The sequence below is a fragment of the Halictus rubicundus genome, chromosome 2, assembly GCF_050948215.1.
Source record: "Halictus rubicundus isolate RS-2024b chromosome 2, iyHalRubi1_principal, whole genome shotgun sequence".
NCBI lineage: Eukaryota > Metazoa > Arthropoda > Insecta > Hymenoptera > Halictidae > Halictus > Halictus rubicundus.
In genome coordinates this window covers 8,395,319-8,412,529 of record NC_135150.1, presented here as the reverse complement: position 1 = coordinate 8,412,529, position 17,211 = coordinate 8,395,319, and the positions used below count along the sequence as shown (strand labels likewise).

General features: G+C 35.9%; 1 protein-coding gene across 1 annotated transcript in view; it reads right to left on the bottom strand.

Moving 5' to 3' along the window:
- The window catches only part of LOC143361991 (uncharacterized), a 59,754-nt gene extending 44,439 nt beyond the window's left edge, over positions 1-15,315 (bottom strand). Inside the window, exons 1-3 of the mRNA XM_076801758.1 lie at positions 15,198-15,315; positions 15,077-15,129; positions 13,556-13,705 (exon numbers count right to left, since the gene is read on the bottom strand). Of these exons, the coding sequence (XP_076657873.1) occupies positions 13,556-13,705; positions 15,077-15,129; positions 15,198-15,315 (321 nt within the window). The remainder of the gene's footprint in view (positions 1-13,555; positions 13,706-15,076; positions 15,130-15,197) is intronic.
- Between the last annotated feature and the right edge of the window lie 1,896 nt (positions 15,316-17,211).

Sequence of the window (17,211 nt, the reverse complement as noted above, 5' to 3'; positions counted from 1 at the left end):
TGGTTTTAGCTTTGTGCGATTGTGCTTTCGCACTCTTCGATTCACTCTGATTTAGATTGCGGTGATTGGGCTTAAACCAGTCTGTTAAATACAGGAAAGGAGCTTATTCGAATGGAATGATTAGGATTGATCAAAATCAGGGTCCAAAAATAGCAGTTATTCTAAAATCTTCTACGACAAAAATCATTAATAAAAAGTTGATTATTATTGAAATTTGAGATAATCTACACAAAATATGAAGAAAAAAATTCGGAGAACAAAATGATTAAAAAATATCGAAGTGGTGTCCGCTGACACTCAAAATCGCAGTCGACCGTGTTTACGTGGTAAATCTCACGTTCGGTCTGTGTGGGACCGAATTAATTAATTAATTTTATGAATGAAAAATTTATTAAACAATTGATTGTCTACCATGTGAAAGTTGTACTATTAAATAATAACTATTACAAATTTCCTTCATCAATAACTGTTATGAGCGATCTAAATGAATTTCTCTCGACGATAATATTTTGTTTGTAACCAATACGATTTTAGTCAATGAAATACTTGTTATTTCATAACATTCTTTTTTCGTTTTGATTATAACAGTTATGGTGCCTGATCAAAATGGCTGGGGACGGCTTTCGACGTATTGCGGATGAGTGTACCGGTTCGGCTTGACATAGTTCTTGAGTGGACTGAGAGTTTATGAGTCCCATAAAGGTGTCCGGCAGACCATAAAGTGGTCAGCCGTGCGCCGATATCTTTCGTTGGAAGGGGATAGAGGAGATGAAAAAGAAGAAGAGGGGATAGAAATTTCCGAATCTAAAAACAAACATTGGTGCCGTTTCTCGAGCCTAGGTTGAACTTAATTTATAACTATAGTTAATTAGAACCACTAGTAAATACTCTAAGTATTTTTCTTGTTAAGGATGTACAAAATGTACCGCGTAACGTAAGATCATCTTCACTTTTTCAATTGACACTACATATTTTTGACTTCATATTATAGTAGTTGATGTTAGGACGAGTTCAACGACCTTTAAAGTTCAACGATCGTTTAATCACCAAATACTGTGAATTCTCAATACGAGGGTGAGTCACCTAACTTTGGCACCTCAAATATCTTTGTTGTTTCTAAAGATACGTAAAATATGGTAAGGACAAAGTTGAATGGTACAATGGGGCTGACACGATGCCTTAAAAATTTTGTTTTTATGTCATTTTTTTAGAGATATCAAGGTCCCCTTGACTTTTTTTAAATGGAACCACCCTTTTTTAAACACCTACAATGATAGTCCCTTTCGTATAAAACTAAAATACGTAAAAACGTATGAAACTAAAATATGGATGCAGAATACCTGTATTTTATAAATGTATAATTGCGTCCGTTGCGAATGTTGCTTCGTCCGTAAACAAGACATTAGAAAAAAAATGAATGATTTTGAAGCAATCTCCATTGACAAAAGTTAATTCTATTTTGAAAATCATTCCCGTGCAATTCTTGATGGAGCGATATGTGGAACGGATGAAAATGTCGGGCCAGAATTCGTATTACGCTCTTTGACTTATGCCTGTTTTCCGGCTTAATTGTAAGCCGTATTATGTTTACACTCCTCGGCGTCCGATGCCTCTCGAGCTTCGTAGCCCCTCACGGGATACACTCCGCGGTAGTGGGGATAAATCCGCGACATTTATCATCCAGGCCTTGGCGACATATACAAGACTTTAAAGAAATTACAATAAGTAAGGTTTCGATGTATATAAATCAGTGCTTCGTAACTATATATTTTATATTTTGGATTGTTTGCTATATAAACTTTATATAGTTTAAAGTAATAAATAAATAATAATAATAAATAATCAATGAAAAATCTCTCACTATTTATAGCATGGCTGGAAGAAATGAATATAGTATAACTAGAAAGATGATTTCATATGAAACAATAAGTTGAACATATACAATAAAATTTATTCATTTGGCTTTGTTTTAAAATACAAGTTTTAATATATACATGCAATCCTGTCGTGCTACTGAAGCATCGGCCAACGTGTCTTATCATGATCTGTCAAATCTCCTCATAAATGTTTATGACCACATACTCTATAAATTTATTTTAAAAGCGATGTATCGAACCAAATTATAGGGACTTTTTGTAATACTACTAAAGTTATTAAAACAGATTTTTCGATCAAAATGAGCTACGAATAATGTTGTTATAACGATTTATGTTTAGCTTGTTTTTTAAAAAGTTGTTCATTGCCTGCTGTGATCATAAAAAATTCATAATTCAGAAATATTTTTCTAGCTTACGAGCATGCCTACAACACAAATCCATGTTCAAGGTAAAAAAAAATGAAAAATTGAAGAGATTATAGCTCTTTAAAGAAAACTCATTAAACACTGGTAGCATTTTAAAGAGAATTTTTGTTAAAAATAAAGCAATTCTGATCATTCTTACATCATAATTAAATTGTTAACTAGATGCTAACTTAGATACCAGGCTTATCTTTTAGTTTGGCAAATATGTCTATATTTTGTAAATGACTTCTTAATCTTTTCCCTCCATGTATGACATATTCACTTCTTAATACTTGAAAATCATTGCTGTAAGGTTCACTGTATAAAAGTGCTTTTCATAATAATAGTCTCAACCTTAATTTTTCGTATTTCATAAAACGCCTTAGAGAGTCTATTTTGCTGGCTATTTCTTAGGGTTAGTTTTCTAAAGAACAAAATCATTTGCATAAATTGGCGAGTTTCTTGTCATAGGTATAAAACATTTTACGAAGTATTAAGTTGCAAACGTACGTTTAAGAACACTATAGACAACATTATCTGCTACATAAGTAATAAATATACATGGTGTCCAAGTATTGATGGTAGAGGGAGTGATTCTACATGAGAAAATAGGTCGAAAAGATGGAATACATTTTTTTCGTTCGAGGCTTTGGTTTCGAGAAAATCGAGTTTAAATATCCATCGGATTCGCGTGCTTTAGTATATGCAGGAAGTAGAATTGGTTGGTCATGATCAGACGCGTCAGACCATTCCTGTCGAATAACATGCGTATTCGTTGCATCTTCGAACTCGTTTTTCTCGAAAACGAAGCTTCGGATGAAAAATTTTTATTCTATATTTTCGACTTATTTTCCCATGTAGAATCACCCTCTCCACGGTTGTACCATCAATACTGCGACACCCTGTATTTCTCGTAATGTAACTCTAATAATTTAATTACGATCTAAAAGCACCGAAAATGTCTCCTTCCATTGCCATGATACAAAAACGATGTTTTATGTAATTTATTGGAAATGAATTTCGTATTTAACTTTAATCTTGTGTTACGTATGGTGACGTTTCTCCGCGTTCATTCCATTAGAAGTTCTAATCTCTTTTCTGAGAACGAAAAGCGTCCCAACAGGCCCCTTGTTTATAGAAGGGATGATTGTGCTGGACGCAACTGGCACGAAGCATGATTCAGTAACAGCACCGTACGATTTCTTGTTATGGAAATTTTCAAAACATCCCCTTCTAGAATGTTTTGTCAAGATAGTCTTTGATAGGAAACATCCTGGCTAACCCTTCGTTTTACCCCTTTAAACAAAAGATCCAGCTGCAAACCTTAAACTCACTCGAAACGACAAATACGAGTATGCGACCATAGAATAAAACAGACACATTTCCCTCTCATTTTTTAGGGTATATACACCCATTCATTTTCATCCTCTTCGGTTCAGTCGAGATTCAGACGCGGTTCAGTACTCGTGCAGTCACGTCGCGTCAATTCTAGCGAGATCGGGTTAAAGTCCCTTTCGAATCAAACGTAACCTTATAGAATCCGTTAGTTCGTGTATATTCTATTTGGCTTTCAACAATCGCTCTCCGACCCCGCATTGCCAGTGCGTCTACACCGTGCATCGTAGGTAACAATTGCTCCAATTGTACACTTATTACATTCACTCGCGACACAAACAACTACATTTGTAATTATCTTAATTCAGAATATATTTGTCTTGTTTGTTAACTCGCGTAATCTACAACCTCTCGCGTTGCTCGCAGCCCTGGCTCGTAACACTTGAATTAAATACAAAGGCGGATGCTGCATCGATACATCCTCCTATAATTAAAAATGAAATATCAAATTTAACCAGAAATAGATACAGAAATTTGTTCTGTTCACTGTAAATTACAAACAATAAAATCATTTTAGAGGGCACGATCGCAAAAGAAATCATACCGCATGAGGTTAAAAACAAAGAGACGCAAACTGGGAATTATGCGCGGCCGAAGTAAGAGTAATACAAAACGTGATTCACTCGTTTTCTCAAAGCTCGAGATCTAAAAATCTGCATACTTCCGTATTTCACGTTTAATTACCGTCAAAGAGCAGTCATTTACACCTTGAAGAGCCCAGGTCTCGTAATTATCCGCGGCATGAAAACTCCACGGCCGTCTAAAATAGCGTCTGAAGCCCTCGAAGGCTGTGTGCATCGGTTAGATACACCATCCACGGTTCGCGAAGTTCACCTGGAAGACTGTCAGTTGTCTTAAGAGAACGGGAGTAAGCAACTTCAAGCTGAAACTTCATTAACAGCAACAAAAGAGCGGGTTTCCTCGGGCTGCGGCGATCAATGGCGTGGCAACGCGACGCCACGCCGCCGAACTCTCTAATCTCTGATCTAGACGTTTTGTCTGTGTTTTGATTGACCGTCGAAACGATCGATCGTCGAAGTTTGTCTCTTTCTCCCCCTCCCCCTCTCCCCCTCCTCTCTTGCACGAGCTAGAGAGTCGGGTTAGGTGTCCGGAAGTTTCGGAAGTCGGTCACAGGCCGGGAAGAATCAAGCGAGGGTGACGGTTCTGTATGTATACCTGGCGCCTCGAACTCGCTACTTTTCCACTTATAACGACCAGGCTAACTTTCAACGGTCTCTTCCTCTCTCGAGTAACAGCCACCGGAAGTTTATACACGTGTAATTAGCTTAACAAGTAAGCCGGGAGCTGCACTAATTGCACGCGAGCGAATCGCAACGATACTACGGCAGCGGACGAGTGAAATTGTTCCGTGTCACGCTAACTGGCCGGGATTTACGGGATTCCAGTCTCGCCCTCGTTCAAACGGCCCTCATTAATTCCCCGGATCGGCGAAAACATCCTTAGAAAAATATCCGCCGGTCAGAATGCACCTGTTTCACGGCCGGTCATTATCTGGATCGTGATGCGACGAATTATCGATGACAATATTGCGATACTGTCCACCCGTTATCGTTCCTGTCGCATCATACCCCGATATGAATCACTTTGATAAAAATTTCCAGTTTATTTCTACACCGCGGAGTTACCGCGAGAAGCAAAATTGAACCAATGAAACAAAGAAGAATCGTTATCTATGTATTTATTGAGACAGAATGCCAAAAATCTCAAGAAGCCGATAATTTACGTTTATTTTAACTTGAGAAAGATTAGTATCATAATTTTATTATAATTCACTAGTTACAGTATTTTATTGCTGACTCAATTTTGCACCAATCCAAAATACTAACCAAGAACTATATTTCATATTTTATTTAAGAACATTGGACTGCCATGATGGATGCAAATTGTTTTGGCATAATTGTTACTAGATTTTTATAATATTCTTGAGATTCTTGTCTTTGTTGTTCCTCTACTTGCTCCTATAATTGTTTTAGTGAAGGTGGTGAAGAAATATTTTATTTAATTGCTTCTTCACGACAGCCCATATTATTTATGTGTTGATCAATTTATATTTTAAATACCTGAGAATTTCATTCATACGCTAGTTTCGATGTGTGTTTTGGATCTCAATCTTGATGAAAACTAATATCTTTGTCTTCGTTTGGCATATTTTCAATTGTTTTTGTCAATTACGTTCGTACTGTTTCTTTGTATGACCACCATAACGATATATTACGTAAAACACCCTATCATGAGTGCACCACCATACAGTATCTATCACATACCAATCAACTTCGTCGAGATCTATTAATTTTCGATCCAATCGACCACGTAACTTTTTTAAATTCTTAATAATGCAATTTTTTATTTATCTGCAAATGCTCAACGTGCTGTGATATTTTTGTTTCTATTGTATAGCCGGATAAGATGGTCAAAAGTGTCCCCAAATTGATTTTTGGTCACATCATTCGATGTAACAAGTTTCCCTCTGTGACAAGTTTCAAGTCGGTACCCCTACCAAAAGCGTAGTTATAAGATGAGCACGGTTTAACGAATTATGCTCTATTTTTTCTGCTCGTCTCAACGAAAAATTACGAAAAAATTCACGAACATTCTACCTAATGACACACATGACACTGAATTATTTAAGAATATTTGGTTGTAAAATCGACTTTTAAAAAAATTCGGAGGCATAAAATTATCAATTTTATATTACAATTTCCTGAGTACCACGTTTATATTATTATGTTAGTTGTGTCTCATCGTGAATATTAATGTTTATGTTTTTTCAGACTTTAAAACACTATGTACGAACCGTATTTCATTATTCGACACTACATTCGGAATTTTAGCACGCTCTCGCGAGTATCTCGAACAGGATCAAACCGAAAATTTCGAAAGTTTGCGTGCACGCAGTTCAAGAGTTCAATCGAACAGAGCAACTTCTTACCGAGTCGATCTGTTGCTAGGTCTCCACTTAGAAAGATTGAATTTCGGGCAACTGCGCGTAAGTGAACAAAATGGCCACGTGTGTTATTCGACCGGGGGTGGGGGTTGTCTCGTCACAGCGTCGTCGTCGTCGCGAACTCTGAGCGAGATTGGTGACTTCGACAACGATTTATCGGCAATATCGCGCAATAAGCGCGGCGGAACGTTTGCCGCTATTTCCAGCCGTGACGCTCTTTTTACTGCCGCATGCGATTTAGAATGCTGTTCCGCTCGGGGATAATGCAAGGCAGAATGGCTGAGTCGCTCGGTGAATTTGTCGCGGCCTCTTAAACAGATTTATGTGCGCGGCAAGATATTTTTTTCGCTGTTGTGGGATCCGTATGCATCATGGTAAAATTCGCCGACTTCTACGGTCGACCGTTTTAAAGGAAAATATATTTAAATAATTGGAAACGAGCCATGCTCTCTCGTGAAGTCCTCTTATTTTCAGCTATACGCGTGGGGCTAACAATTGTTTACAATTTATCATACACTGCTGACCTGATATTTGAAACAGTGCACTCGAGAAAATAAACGTAGTTCGTATTTCATACCTTTCAGTCAGTTCATTTCTTCTTGTTCTGTTTGCTCCCTTTTGAATTGTAGTTTTTAGTTATTTAATTCGTGTACGTGAAACAAACGTCGGCTGTTGCACAACTGTTAATGTATCTCCATTTTTAATTCGCGAGCTGCGAATGCAGAACTCCAATTTATATGAATCCTATGGGACACAAACTGCTCGCACAACCAGATCGTTCGTATAATACGAGCGCAACTAGCTCTCCTCACTATTGTATATCATTATAAGTTCTGACAATTAAGGTTTATGTTCGGATAAGTGGATTTTATCAAACCTTCGGTTAGACGAAATAACGTTCCAGTGAACTTATGTTAGAGACGAATTTATTGACCGAATAATTGCGCAGTGTTCGCCGAACTCATTTTCAAAGGTTCAAAGGTATACATGTATGTGTGTTCATTACGTTCTCCTAAAAATTTAGATTCTAATTAGATTATTAGTTGCTCGTAGCAAAATGCATTAGCAAGCGTTCATTTGTATTGTCACTCTTACGAAATAAAATAAAAATTTCTTGATTATTTTAGTGTTATTCGGATGAGTAAATGCGATTTCCTTTTACCACTTGAATTATTTGTGAGCGTTTATAGAATGGAAATGCTAAAAAATTTTCTTCATGACGTAACATATGGTGTAAATGTACACCATATCTTTATGTTACGTTACACATTGATCGACTCTTTGCATTTTAGTTGTTAATCGTCGTGTAATTAGAGCGACGCTCGGCTGGAATTCATATAATCGGGCACTTAACGTTTCGTTACGTCATTATTACGGTGGATGACTACGTAAAAGTAAATCTAATTGACAATATAAATGCAGATTAAATTAATTAAACCATCAATTTGAAAAAATTGAATTTCTCATTGCTCCCTTTTTTGTGAACTCTTTGGACTTTTTAGGTCATTTTACATTAAATCGATCACATTTTGATTATCAATGATTTTAATTAAAATGAAGTATAATATAGAGTGCACGTAAATTAAGAGTGAATTTAAATCATCATTTTACTAATTCATTACAATTTGTTTACCAAATATTTTAACCGTTTCAACAGCCTCATTGGTATTTTTAAAAAGATTTTGTTAACTACTATTGGTGAAAAACACTTGTTTCGATAATTGTTTATTTTATGAAACAAAAATGCAATTTTTAATAGAAAATCTCTGTAATTATAGATTACATGTAGATGAAAGTAAAATGGCGTCCCAAATTGAAAATGGAGAACGCCGAATCATAGTGTCAAAAATAAAAATTGACATCAAACAATTACTGCAAAAACTCGTCTGTATTTTGGACAAACAAATTCAAAACTGGGAAACTGATCATTCAAAATCCTTTATTAATTTCACGTGCACTATACCGTGTTTCACATTGGGCAATATTTCAGTAGAATTGAGATAATCTCTTTGCACTTTACTCACCTAAAAATGGTATAATCTTATAGACTCATGATTAGGGTAATTATTAGCTTGCAATTCTCTGGCGTTTCACTATATGCAAATGCAAGCGAAGCCATAATACCATTAATCACGTGGATAGCATCAACATCTAATAGCGCCGTAACTCCAAACTTTAACTGAAACTTTTACGCTTGATCATACACTACACGAATAAAATTCTTCGCTAAGATGTAGTTGAACATACATTTATCTAAACCGATTTTTATCAATGTTGAATTAACATTATTGTCCAGTCTGGTTAAGCCTGACGGATTTTATACATTATTTTTTGCATGGATTTTGCAAAAATGATTAGTTGTCATTTAAAACAGCAAAAAGATTAAAAGAATAGTCTGCTGTCATATTCGTCTCAATTTTCTAAAATTATTAAAGAACGAAAGAAATTTCTAAGCGGCTTCTGTTTCTTGCAATTGATGCAGACAATTTTTATTTTGTATAAACTTCTACTGATGATGATGTTTAGCAAACACTTTTCAATTGATAGGTCACAGTTCATATTTACTTTTAAAATTACTCGCTTATTAAACAGGTTATCCAAAAGTCTGTTTCATTGGAATATTTATTATATATTCCAAAGAAAAAATTGTATTTAATTCATTTTTAATCAATTTAATTTTATTAAAGATTATCGACCCATTTCTAGGTTTTCAACAATTGCTTGGTTTCCAATCATATTGAAATCCAAGAACTCTTAAAATTTAAGCCTTCTTAAAATGTCATGTACCTGCATACATCATTGGGAACGAACTTGTCGTTGACAGTAATACGAAATAAATTTGTTAACACAAAATGTATTTCAACTTTCGAATAAAAAATAAAATTCTATTTACATAACTAATTCAATAAATTTAATTTTCCCCAACACTGGTACAGAATAGTATCAGACGGTATTGACCCTCAAATATTAATTATACTCTGATGACCACACTATGATATCACACCGAGGCCTTCTTAAAATTCTGTAAAAATTTAATATGACAATTTTAGGTATGTAATTTAAGACTGAGAAGCCAAGTGTTTCAAAGAGATTAAAGAAATACAGTGTTTACTCGATATTTGTCCAAAATAAATGTCTAGCCAGGAACATATATCGGCCAGAAGATACTGTACTTTAACCCACGCTGGACGCAGAAAAAGTCAGCCACATAGGTCACTGATACATGTGTGCAAGTTTAGTTTGCTTTACATTAAAATTATTCTAAGTAAAAATAATTAAAACCTGCTGGACAACTAGTCACTACAGAATCTTTTAACAATAGAAATAAAATGTTTGTGAACTTAAAACCTTAAACTACTTTTTTTCACTTCAAAAAAATTGCTCCTGGGAAGGTTGACAGAGAAGAAATCAATATTTAGGGTGTCGCAAAAAAAATGTTGCCACACTTTGAATCTTTATAAAGCGCAAAGTGTGGTAACATTTTTTTTGCGCTACCCTGTACATATAATATTATATAATATAAATGTAAAATGGTATAAGAAGAACAAATGAAAAAAATGTAGTAGAGAAATTACATTTTAATGAAATAAAATAAAGAATAGATTGCAAAATTAACAAGTAATTACGGGTCTATACACAAATTCAGACTAACAATGGGAAACATAGTGTGTTCAATCTTTATACGTCCCTCAAAAATAGTTGTACAATTAATTCTAGTAACTGTGTATTATAATTGTGTCTTTGTATTACCATAATTGTCATTTTGATGAGTTAACATTTAGTGGAATCTTTATAGAATATGATTTAGATTTAGATAATAAATAAAATATCAATCAAAATCGCACGGAATCTGAATGAATCGAATCTCGTAATTGTAGTGTTTACTCGATATATGTCCAAAACAAGGTTCTAGCCACGGACAAATATCGGTCACGCGATACTATTCTTTGATCCACGCGACCTTGCACTTCTCGGCAACCGAGCTTCTTAGCCCCTCACGGGGTGTACCCCGCGGCAGTGGGGATAGTTCTGGGACTTTTATCGGCGAGGCATTTGGGACGTATACAGAGTGAACACTGTGTTTGCAATTATCGTGCATACAGTAACGAAAATTAGTGTACTGAAATTTTCTTTGCGTCATGAGAGACCCCAGGAGGCCATTGCAGGACGTTGGTTTCAAAGGTAACTGCGATGTTCGTATACGATCGCGGAGAATTCTTTATCACCATTTATCTCTCGGTTTCGTCCGTCGCGAATAAGGCGCGTGTTGCATCGATAGCGGCTTTTTTGCTCAAACAACCGCGAAATTAAGAAGAAAATATTTAGCTGCTATCCGCGAAATTTTCTTTGCCGGTGTTAGTAACGGGTTAGAGTGCCGCCTCTCTCAGTGGGTGTGGGAAGCACGACGGAATTCTTCGGGGCAAATAACGATAACGACGCAAAGCTTTTAGTACGAGGAAGAACGAGGAATCCGACGGACGAAACACGATTTCAGACTGACAATACCAGCGTTGAAGGCTGCGAGATTAATTCGAAATTGTTCTCCATCCTGTTCCTCAGTTGCGACAGAATTGTCATCATCGCGTTCATTTTGTTTCGTTCGAACAGCTAAACCGCTTCTTCTAGTCGGGAATTTAAAGAACAATGTTAAAAATTCACCTCATACATTTCGACCCAGTTGCCTTCAATAAATCTCGCGCTCTGCGCGCACCTTGTTACAGCTTGAGAATGAGAAATTCTTTTGCAGCACGAGTCCACACGTACTAAAGAATACAAAGTGTCATTTAATTGAAACACGATGGTGAAGCAATAAATAGACTGCGGTTTTTATGACAGTACTCGTTAAGTCAAATTCAAAATAGTGAAAAGAATTTTAAGACGTTAATGCATTCTCTTCAATCCATTAAGATCGACGACCGGAATTATGACTAGACTATTATGCATTTATAGAGGTCGCACATCTGCCAAGTCGTACTTTATTTCATTTTTACTACGTGTAATTTCATAATTAGAGGAGTCAAGCTTTTATTGTACTAGTTGTCAGAAAACAATGTAACAAAATAACTTTTGCACGAAGATCCGATTTATTCCTTTAATTATAATCTGTTGACAAAATGATCGCTTAACACATCGCGTAAAAGGCTATTTAGAAGAATGATACTAAATTAGCATTTAATAAAAATAAAGAATGATAAAAACTAATTCATTTTATATTTACTATGTGTAATCTTTTGGAGAAATAAATTTTGTATTGTGCTGAGTATTACAAAGTAATGGAACAAAATGATTTTTGCATGAGGATCCACTGTTTAATTGCAAAATTCATCGGACTTATATTCTTCTAATGGTAATCTGTTATACCACATAAATACCTATTTAGAAAAAGTATAGTAAATTAGTATTTCACAAAAATAAGAAATAATAAGAACTAATTGTTATACGAATTAAATCATACGAAACTAGAATTTATTCGTTCGAGGCTTATTTTTGCAATAAGCTGTTAACAATTGAGTCGATATGCACGTAATTCAGAGTCCTGTTCGGTGGATGCAACTTTCACAAACTATTGTCGTCAAACTTAGCAACAATAAAAGTAATTTATACACTTGTTCGCCATGGAACGCCACGCATCCCTGACATAATCAGTCTCAATTCATGGTAGGGTCGCCTGCATTCTTCGCTCATCTTTCTCGCAGGTATAGTACGTGACAAAATGCCCACATCCCTTCTGAATATAACCTTTTTTTTTACTTTGAAGCACTATATTACACTTCTCTTGATGTTGGTAGGTCTTCGTAGGTGTAATAAATTATTTTAAAACATTTATTAAAACTCATTAGTATTGGGAAATGACGGGTAATTGGTGAGACAATGAATATCACAGTATTCCTAAAATATTAAAATTACATTATTCATATTATCTTTAATATTTCATATAGCCCACTTTACTATGTAGAATGTGGAGAAGAAATGCGTCTCCAACATTTTAATGTCATTACTTTCCTTTGATGCACATGGTACTGGCTAATTATGTCTAACAGTTTTTTTTTACGCTAACGTCAGGTATAGATCTTGGCCTTTTTTAACTACTTTTGAGTGCACTTTGGTCTGTGAACAACTGCGTTATTTTATTAGAAAATACATTACTCATCAACGACTGTTGCTTCAAACTTATTTATTTGTTCAGTAATCACATGCATACATTGCATATATAATTACTGAACATACTGTACAATCTGTTATAATTAAAAACTGGAATGGGTTGTGTTTAGAATCTATCAATCTTGCGTTTAATATATGAAAGTGTTTGACGCAATGTTATGATTAGAATACGGGCACACTGCGTAACAAAAGACATAAATTTTTTCAAAAATTTCGTTACTTTAATATTAAACGATAATCGCGTTGTTTCATTCGCTCGCTTAATGTTTGCTAACCGAAAGAAGAACCGAGCATTTTCAGAGGTATAATTGAGTTCACGGGAATTGGTAACCAAATTAGTGACAAATGAAACATTAATGAGAGAATAATGAAATTAACATTTATTCGCAACTCTGGTTATATTTAAAATATGAGAGGCAACATTCTGCTTCGTACCTACGTGAAAAAGGACGACGTCCATATTCATGAGACTGATAATTTGCTTACTTTGTAAACTGTCCTTGACGGGAAACGTTAGAAGATGAAATAGCAAGAGCACAAATTCCGTCAAAGAAAAGAAGTTTCCCGGAAACATGTGCACAGTTGCGAGACCGTACAACAACGCTTTTGAGATCCTTTAAGAAACGTCCCCTAAGCAGGACGGATGCATTCCAAGATTATTCAACTGGTGCTCTTAGGGTGTGAGCGACGACCAAAATGCGCAACGTTGCTCCACGGAGACCGGCGATAAAAGAAGAGAAATGGTAACGTACCTTAAGAGTATTCTGCAGGTTTTGTACTCTACAGTGCATATACACATTAGCGCCGAGTTGCACGGTAATGTTACTCTCCGAATCTTCGAAAAAGGGCCTAGGCTCGGGAGTGCCGCCAGTCTCTGTTGCGATACTTTCCACCTCATATACCTGCAAACACGATGCAATATAATGTGTCGCCGAATTATACAGTGCCGTCGAGATAAATTCGGAAATTTTTCAGATAGTTCCACAAATAAGATCCTTGGAACGGGTGGTTCCTGAGGTCATTTGAAGTAACTTTTTCCCTGGCGAAAATTTTCGCCTCGGCTTTGTTGACGAGATATTAACGAAAAATACGGACCAATCAGAGTGAGGCAACAGCTGACGCATTGTGGGTCGGCCAACGGCAACGTCGCGCCCAGCGGGATCTGTCGCTGAGCCGGAATCCTTCCGCTATAGCAGCGCTCTGATTGGCCCGTGTTTTTCGTTAATAACTCCTTAACAAAGCCGAGGCGGAAATTTTTGCCACGGAAAAACTTACTTCAAATGACCTCCACTTGAACATCCTGTACAATGTCATCCAAGAAATTCTGACAAACAGTTTTTAATCATGCTTTACGAAAGCTTCTGTTATCACTGGTCACCCGAATTGTAGTCTCTCTGTAGCCCCGATTGCAATTCTCTTGACTACTGCATGTAGAGCGTAGTCGAGGTAAACGTAAATGCAAAGCGTCACAACACCAACGATACCCTAAAGGCCACCAACACCGAGGTAATGACGAAAATTGACAAGGAGGAGGTCATGCGAGCCTGCAGCGGATTCAGGTCCAAGCTGAAGGTCTTGGCAGCTAGCGGAGGCTACATCGACTAATTTCATTCTTTACGCCCTCTACTACTTTTGTGCAAACCGACGAAACAATGTATTGACATATTCCCGGAATTTGAACTGTCTTTCTTTATACAATGAATTCCAGATTTACTCCGACGCCCTTGTTCAGGGTGTTTCTTCCATATTACCCTAAAAAGAAATATAAAATAAAAAATTTTGCCAAAATATGATACATTAAACATTAATATTAATCATAAATATTAAATAAAATATTATATTTAATATTTTAATAGTAAATATTAAATATTGCCAATTTTATATATTGTCCATATATAAAATATTGCCATCTTCAAAAATTATCCAAAGGCAAAGTTGTTTGATTCAGAACGACGAGTACTGTGACAACATGAATTTTCTCTCACAATGATTTTTTTGACATTTCAAGAATTTTTTTAAATCTTAAAATTGGTTTTCTATCATGTAACATTGTAGCATATATTAAGACGAAATCAAGACATACTATGCCATAACCTTCAGATGACCTCGGACGAAGAAAAGTACATTAGTCTAATACTGCATTGCTCATAAGTACACTGCGGATTTTTACGCAAAATAGAAATTGTTTGTGTAAATTACAAGATGCTGAAAGCAAATAAAAATTTGTTTCTCTCTTTAATAATTTTAATAAGTCAACGACATTGATCACGCACTTCAGCTAACATGAGGTACCGATAATCAAGGTCGTACTGTATAGACCAAGTAACTAATTGTTAAGCAATAAGTGTAATGAGATTAATAAGATTTATTTTCAGTTCTCTGAGGATTAAATACTCCATGTAAGTAATGCAGTGTTGTAGATAGTAGGAAAATCATTATTCTTTTTGTCTGCACGAAATCCTACTGTGCGTAGTTTATAAAAACTGTTCAATATAATTTCCATTGATTCCATTTTTGAATGTATAATACGAAACAGCTAATTTTTTATGGGAATGCATAGAAAGTAAAGTTTATAATGAGATCCCTACGACATCAGAACTTCAAATCTCTCCAAAAGCTCCAAAGCTCTCTCCAAAATGCCTTAAATGATTAAAATTGAATGAAAACTCTGTTTAGAAACACGACCTGCCGTCGTAAACCAAGTTGTGTTTAGTCACGTTGACTGAATATTATTTTTTAATACAAGATTATTCATTTTGAGATACGCAAAATTTCATGCCTTGTTCAAATTTAATACAAAATAGACATTCCACTTAAAATTACAGTGGACCTTCATAAAAGTAACAACAATGTATTTTCGATTGCTAATGCACTGTTGCAATCTCAGGTTGCACTGTTCAATAGATTTTAACTTTCTTCGAATTTGTAACTGTGTGAACTTTATTTCTATTCTCATTTGTAGGTTTTGACAAAAAATGCACATTGCTAATTTTGGGAATGCCTAGGCTTTAACAGTGACAGTTATGCAATTCTATACTAGAGTTATACTATGCAATTTCAACTTGTATTGTTGGAACTTATTATTTTCGAGGCTGCTACTACTACTAAACAGGATGATGTTGAGAGTATTTACTAAGCTGATGAAGACAACTAAAATGCGCCAATTTTTTCGAGTATTTTTTAATCTGTTTCAAAAATTGAACATGTCAAGGAAAACATAATTATTGTATGCAATAGAATGAACCTTCGACTTACAGATGGCATTGGTAGAAGTTACAACTCACGTTCCGTTCCCGAAATACAATTGAAATAATTTTGCAAAACGTGTCTTATACTTATCTCCAACCGAAATTAGTTAATTTTTACAATTCTTTTCATGACTATTTTGCATACCATAGACACCTAAGATTTTGTACGTTTACTCTGGAGATTAAATGCAATATACAAGGTGTGTAAAGGGTACATTTTCTACCTTCAGATACACGAAATATATGTATTTAAATGTGTGAAGTGTTTTATTATTTTCACCAGCTATATTTACAATTAAAATTCAAAGACGATGTTCCTGAAATTACGGCGAAGCGTCCAAATGTTTTGCAATGCAGAAGTTACGTAAAGGTTCAAGGCACTTTGTCAGTCATCAAGAGACGGAGAGAGATAACAGTTTTGTACAGCATGCAGAATGAAACGGTGCAAAAGGCATGGCCGTGGCTTTTTCAACAGATATTTTAACTCCTTGTTCCAATTATGCAGCCGACTTACCTCGGTAAAAGGCGAACTGAGCTCATGCCAGAACGACCTCGGTAGGTTTTCCAGTCCAGGAAACGGCTTAGCACCTGAAACAATTTAGAACCAGATTATATCTTCCTTTACTTAAACTTTATTACTCGTACACAATAGTGTAATTAAACCTTGACCGCGAATTTACTGACGACCTTGATACGACCAATGAATGACACGTTCCGCACAAAAGTTGTGGGACAAAAGTTTCGTTCGCTGTTTAGTACATGGTACTAAACTATTGTGGTACATGTTGGTACAGTATAGTCTCGATCCAAGTCCAATCCTCGGGTCCGCGCTGTGACATAGATCGTGTAGGGCTACTATTTTCTTGTGACCCCGACGACCGCGCCGAACGTAGAAAAGCGCGTGTAAACACGGACAGTGCGGCCGAAGCTCACTACTCATTTGAATCAGAAAAATGCCACGAATAAGTGAAAGCAACCCATAAAAAAATAATGAAAAATAAAGAAGTTTTGTTATTGGATTAGTAGTGGTTCACACCGATATACCCGACCCGGTATCGGATTACGCGGCATGTTTACACTTTACACTGCTCGGCGACCGAGGCATCACGAGGGTCTTGGCCCTTCGTGGGGTATGCCCTCCAGTGGAGGGAACAGGCGAA